The 5,662-nt window shown below is 41.0% G+C and overlaps 1 protein-coding gene across 1 annotated transcript in view; it reads left to right on the top strand.

Annotated features, from left to right (window-relative positions):
* The window catches only part of LOC102193949 (extracellular calcium-sensing receptor-like), a 10,105-nt gene extending 5,795 nt beyond the window's left edge, over positions 1–4,310 (top strand). Inside the window, exons 5-8 of the mRNA XM_013907904.1 lie at positions 2,554–2,738; positions 2,884–3,105; positions 3,191–3,314; positions 3,406–4,310. Of these exons, the coding sequence (XP_013763358.1) occupies positions 2,554–2,738; positions 2,884–3,105; positions 3,191–3,314; positions 3,406–4,310 (1,436 nt within the window). The remainder of the gene's footprint in view (positions 1–2,553; positions 2,739–2,883; positions 3,106–3,190; positions 3,315–3,405) is intronic.
* The last annotated feature ends 1,352 nt before the right edge of the window (positions 4,311–5,662 follow it).

The following is a 5,662-nucleotide window of genomic DNA, read 5'->3' as shown; positions in this document are numbered from 1 at the left end:
TTCTCGTTGAGAAAAGGGTGTCAATAGCATTCAGAGACCAGTTGATCAAGTCCATAATTCTCTTTTAGGTTTTAGAGAACGACAGTGGGAGGCTATTCCAGGGAAAGTAATGCACACAAGACAAGACAAGGACATAGAGGCAAGACAAGGACATAGAGGCAAATTCCGACTCCTAGTTTTTAAATAACCAATTCAAAGTACTTACAGAACAATCAGGTGTTCTGCATTAAATAAGATAACATGCAAATTAATTTTGCTACTCCTAAAAATTTTTTCTGTCCACTCTAACATAAAGGAGAACATCACAAGCCTGATATCTGCAGGCCTGAAAGCAGGAGGTGTATCACCCCTCGTGTCTTCGACCAGCGTTTACATTGCAAGCTGCCTTTGGTGGCGTTTTGGCAGCAACTGCAACATTTAGCAGTTGCCTCATTGTTCTGACACACAAAACAAAATGTTTGACTGCACGACACACTTACTACACACTCCTAACATGCTAATGTCTTGCATCTCAAAACTTGCTGCCTCTCGCTTTCTCGCTGCCGTTTCCCCCCTCTTCCTAAACAACCAAAGCCATTTTGCCATATCATCTTCTGAGTGGTCGACATGGCACATTTTTCCACCAACAGGAAAGAGGTGTTTTTTTTCTTTTCTTTTTTCTTTTTTTGATCGCAAGAAGAGTCTGCTTTCGAGCGCTTTCCTTAGAAAACACCGTTTTTTTTTCTGCAGTAAACATAACAACAATATTCAGGAAAAAAAACATTGTGTGTACAGTATTTGTTATCGTAACTCTGGTTTTACGTGGCCTATCAACACAATTTAAAAACTGGTACATACTTTGAAGTTCACACTTTTAAAACAAAAATTGGAGGCTCAGGGTTGACATAGCAGCTTGTTGCTGTGTCATCTTACATTGGTCATGTGTAGTTTGATTCATCACCAGATACCTCCATGATGATATAGAGCTTTTTGAATAAAGTAGTCATGAGGCGTTCTCGTGTAGTCATGATACGTTACCAGTGGGAGACCAAATACTGTTCCAATTCAACGTACGCATCAAGCCAAGATTGTGATTGCGGATGTGTTCTCGCTCCGCCTTTTTTATTGAGCATGCATTGGTGGTGACTTGTGTGTACTTGGTATAGCTAAATATCCCAGAATGCATTTCACTGAAAACCCAATCGCAGCAATGGCAGAGCGTGGCTAAAAACGTTTAAATATTACTCTTTCTGGGTCACAAAACAAACTTTTAATTTATTTTCAAGAGAGAATGTAGCTGTGTAAGCTTCGAATATCTGCTCGACTTATCAAGATATCAAATATTTCCAAACGTGCTCCGACGTTTTCAGAGATGCCTGTTACCCACCAGCTCCATAGCAGACCGGGAGGTCGAGGATCACTAGAGTTGGCAAGAACAATGGACTCCTGGCACATCGTTTTGACCCCCCCCCCCCGCGGTGTTTCGCTACTCAGGTTAAATATGATATATAAATCTCTTAGATAACTTCGAAATGTTAATGTTTGGTTTATTTCAGTGTTTTATTTGTTCCTGAGTAAATCTGTTTAGCTGAGATTAGTGTTAAGCTTCATAACATATCGAATTTCCCAGAGGAACCCACCCGAGGGATTAATAAAGTTCTATCTTATCTTATATTAACCCTCTGGGGTCCAGGGTGTAATTGGCCGTTTTTGTCTACTTTTGATTTTACATCTATATCTTACCTTTAAAAACTGTTTATCTTGCCTTGTTTGCTTTCATTATTTTCAGCACAACCTCAAATATCTGAAAATGGAGTTAATTTTTCATTTTGGCATACTATATTAGCACAATTGATCTAAACTCAGAAAAAAATTTCAACCGCCTACTGGTGTTGGCCCTCCAACACCAGTAGGCGGTAGGGTAAAGTGGCTATGGCGCGATGGCGCGATATGGCAGCCTCGCTTCTGTCAGTCTGCCCCAGGGCAGCTGTGGCTACAACCGTAGCTTGCCTCCACCACTGTGTGAATGCGAGAGTGAATGAATAGTGGCATTGTAAAGCGCTTTGGGTGTTTCTTCCCGCTGTAAACACCACTGTTTTGTTTAGAAAAAACAATAGTGTGTATTTGTTATCACAACTCTGGTTTTACGTGGCCATTTAAAAACTGGTATATAGTTTGAAGTCCGCACTTTAGACCCACATTGAAATGGAGACTCTGGGTCGCTGCATCTTGTTGCTGTGTCGTCTTAAATTGGTCATGTGATTTTGACGCACCGGCGCGTTCATCGACCCCAGAGGGTTAATCACAGTTAAATTAAGAGGGGACGGCAGTAAAAACTCCGGACCCGTGATATCATCAAGTGTGGTGTTCCAACTGTACAAATCGCGAGTCCGTGCTTGCATTCTCGTGTTCTTGGCAAGTCCGGACTCGCAGAGAACATGAGTACAGACTCGTGTACTTGAGAATTGAGAAAGGGCCATGATAAACTACTTTATTCTTCCTCAACCAATCAGAAGCACTCGTGTGATTGTTTGCCCTTTTTGTAATTTTTAGATGCCACTGCAAAGAAGAAAGTATGTGATGGAAATGAAGACATACAGAATCTGCAAAACCAGTCCACTGACAAATCACAGCTCAGAGTTACTAACATGGTGTACAAGGCCGTGTATGCAGTAGCACATGCCATCCATAATGCAGTGTGCCAGGAAATAAATGGCACTGCAAAGTGTGACAAGTTAACCAAGTTAGAGTCCAAACAGGTCAGAAGAAATAAATATGTTGATGCCAGTGTCTTTCATCAACTGCAATATGAGTTGATATGTAATATTAATATTTGTTATTGAAATATTGCATAATTATTTTTTTTCCTTTCCCCTCCCATTATACATAATTTCATCTTTTCAGATTTTAATTGAGCTGAAGAAAGTAAACTTTTCCCGAAATGGCTATGAAGTGTCATTTGATGCTAATGGGGATCCTGTGACTATTTATGAACTGGCTAACTGGCAGAAAAGTGAAAACGGTGCGACTGAGATAGTGGCTGTAGGGCTGTACGATGCATCACGACCCGTGGGCCAGGAATTCCAGATCGACAAAAACATTACTTGGATGGAGGGTAGCACGAAAGTAAGCAGTCAAAGTTTAGTAAACAATGATTACAGCTGCATAGTAAATATTTACATGTATTCTCCAACATTTATGTCTTTGACAGGTGCCAGTGTCAGTGTGCACGGACAGTTGTCCTCCAGGAACTCGTAAAGTGTTGCAGAAAGGAAAACCCATCTGCTGCTATGACTGTACAGCATGTCCTGAGGGGGAGATCAGTAATAGCACAGGTAAAGAGAAATGATTGCCATGCATTTAAAATGTTTCATTGTGTATATATGAAAATCAAGAAAATTTTGTATTTATGTGTTTTTTATCCAGATTCGACTGATTGTTTACCTTGTCAAAAAGAATTCTGGCCTAACGCAAAGAGAGACACTTGCATCCCTAAGCCTGTAGAGTATCTTTCCTTTCAAGACCTCCTAGGAATTATCCTGGCTACATTCTCAGTTGTGGGTGCCTGTCTGACTATCGTAATTGCAGCTGTATTCTTTTGTCACAGGAAAACTCCAATTGTCAGGGCCAACAACTCTGAGCTGAGCTTCCTGCTGCTCATCTCACTGACTCTGTGTTTCTTATGTTCATTAACTTTCATTGGAGCACCATCTGAGTGGTCCTGCATGCTGCGTCACACTGCATTTGGGATCACCTTTGTACTCTGTATCTCCTGTGTACTTGGGAAAACTATAGTGGTCTTAATGGCTTTTAAAGTGACAATTCCAGGTAGTAATGTCATGAAATGGTTTGGTCCTCCACAGCAAAGAATGACTGTTGTGTCTTTCACCTTTCTTCAAGTTTTAATATGTACTGTTTGGTTGGTAGTGAGCCCTCCCTTTCCAATAAAAAATCTAACCACGTACAAGGAGAAAATCATATTGGAATGTGCATTAGGCTCTGCTGCTGGCTTCTGGGCTGTGCTTGGATACTTAGGCATACTTGCTGCCTTTTGCTTTGTTTTAGCAGTCTTAGCCCGCAAATTACCTGATAATTTCAATGAAGGCAAGTTTATCACCTTCAGTATGTTGATATTCTGTACTGTCTGGATCACATTTATCCCAGCATATGTCAGCTCCCCTGGGAAATTTACTGTAGTTGTGGAGATTTTTGCAATTCTGGCCTCTAGCTTTGGTCTAATAATGTGTATATTTGCTCCCAAGTGTTTTATCATATTGTTCAAGCCTGAGAAGAACACCAAAAAATATTTAATGAACAAAAATCAATCATAGTATATCAGAGCTTCTAGTACTTGCAATTATTGCAACATTAAGCTGGAATTGTACAAATTCAATGCAAAAAGAAAAGTTTTCAAATTTTTTTTAATTTCAAAAATCTCTTTATTTACAACTTTTTTCTGTTGTAAAAATGTTATTGTTATTTATTCATATTATTAAAATTTGGGCTATAATGGTTGTAATGATGTATATCAACTTGAAATGCTCCCAAAAATGGCTCTACAGCATGTAAAAATATAATATAAGCTCTGGCGGACTTGCTTCTATGGTATGTCTTAAAGGGTTAAAAGCGTCAACATTAGCTCTTCTCTGACAGCATAGTGGGAGTTTCTAAAATTGACGGAGTCTTCATTAATCCCATGGAAACGTACACCTATCTGAAACAACCCTGATGTGTTACAAAACAATAATATGATAAACTTTCCAGAGTTGTAAAGGAATCACATGCTTAGAACATATATTAGAAGGAACAGAATTTATTCCATTTGACAGACTAGTTACACAATATGGGATCAACAAGAAAAGATTTTTAGAATACCAACAAATTAAGTCCATAGTAAAAAAGAAATTTAAACCCGGTCAGGTTGAACTACAAACACCATCAAGTGTGGCATAATTTCTTACTCTTAAAACCCCAAAATTACTCTCCAAACTGTACAGAATGCTTTCTAAAACAGATGAATCAATATCACTTCCTATTGCAAAATGGGAAGCTGATTTATTAGTTAACTTAGACCAAAACTTCTTGTCTCAGATATGCATACAAAGCTTTCATTTAATTAGAAATCCCAGTCTTCAATTAATTCAATACAAAATACTACTACTTTCTGGGGGTGCTACGTCACCAGGCTGCCCTGGCTGGGCCTTGGGTCCTGGTTGGTGTGTCGCCAGGGTTTTGGGCGGGTGGGTGTATGGGGGCTCAGCCCTGGCGCAGGGTGCCACCAGTGCATCGAGCCACCTGAGGGGCACTTCAACTGGTGGGCGAGGTTGTCACATCTTGCAGGAGGTCTCCTCTCTCCAGGAACTCACTCTGCTGGTGGGGGAGATATAGGAGAGGTGGAGGAAGAACTCAGCTTAGTGTCTATTGTCTTGTGTAGTCTGGAAGATGAGTGGATGACGGGGTGAGTGCAGTTTTCTCTGTGGTGGGGTTGGGTGGGCTTTCCCGGGCTCTGTGGGGCCAGGCGGCGCTGCTGAGGGGGCACTTGCCCCTCCCTTCCTTCCCTCCCCATCTCCAGCTGCTTCCTTCTTCCCGCTCCACAACAATCACCCACACATGCAGGGCCTTGGGGTAAAGGTGTGTCACAAGGGTGCAGGGGAGGCACCCCCCCCTCTGTCCCCTTCTGGCT

Source organism: Pundamilia nyererei, unplaced genomic scaffold (assembly GCF_000239375.1).
Source record: "Pundamilia nyererei isolate P.nyererei 1_Seehausen unplaced genomic scaffold, PunNye1.0 scaffold00602, whole genome shotgun sequence".
Lineage (NCBI taxonomy): Eukaryota > Metazoa > Chordata > Actinopteri > Cichliformes > Cichlidae > Pundamilia > Pundamilia nyererei.
Note: the sequence above shows the minus strand (reverse complement) of the source record. Positions and strands in the feature narration are given on the sequence as shown.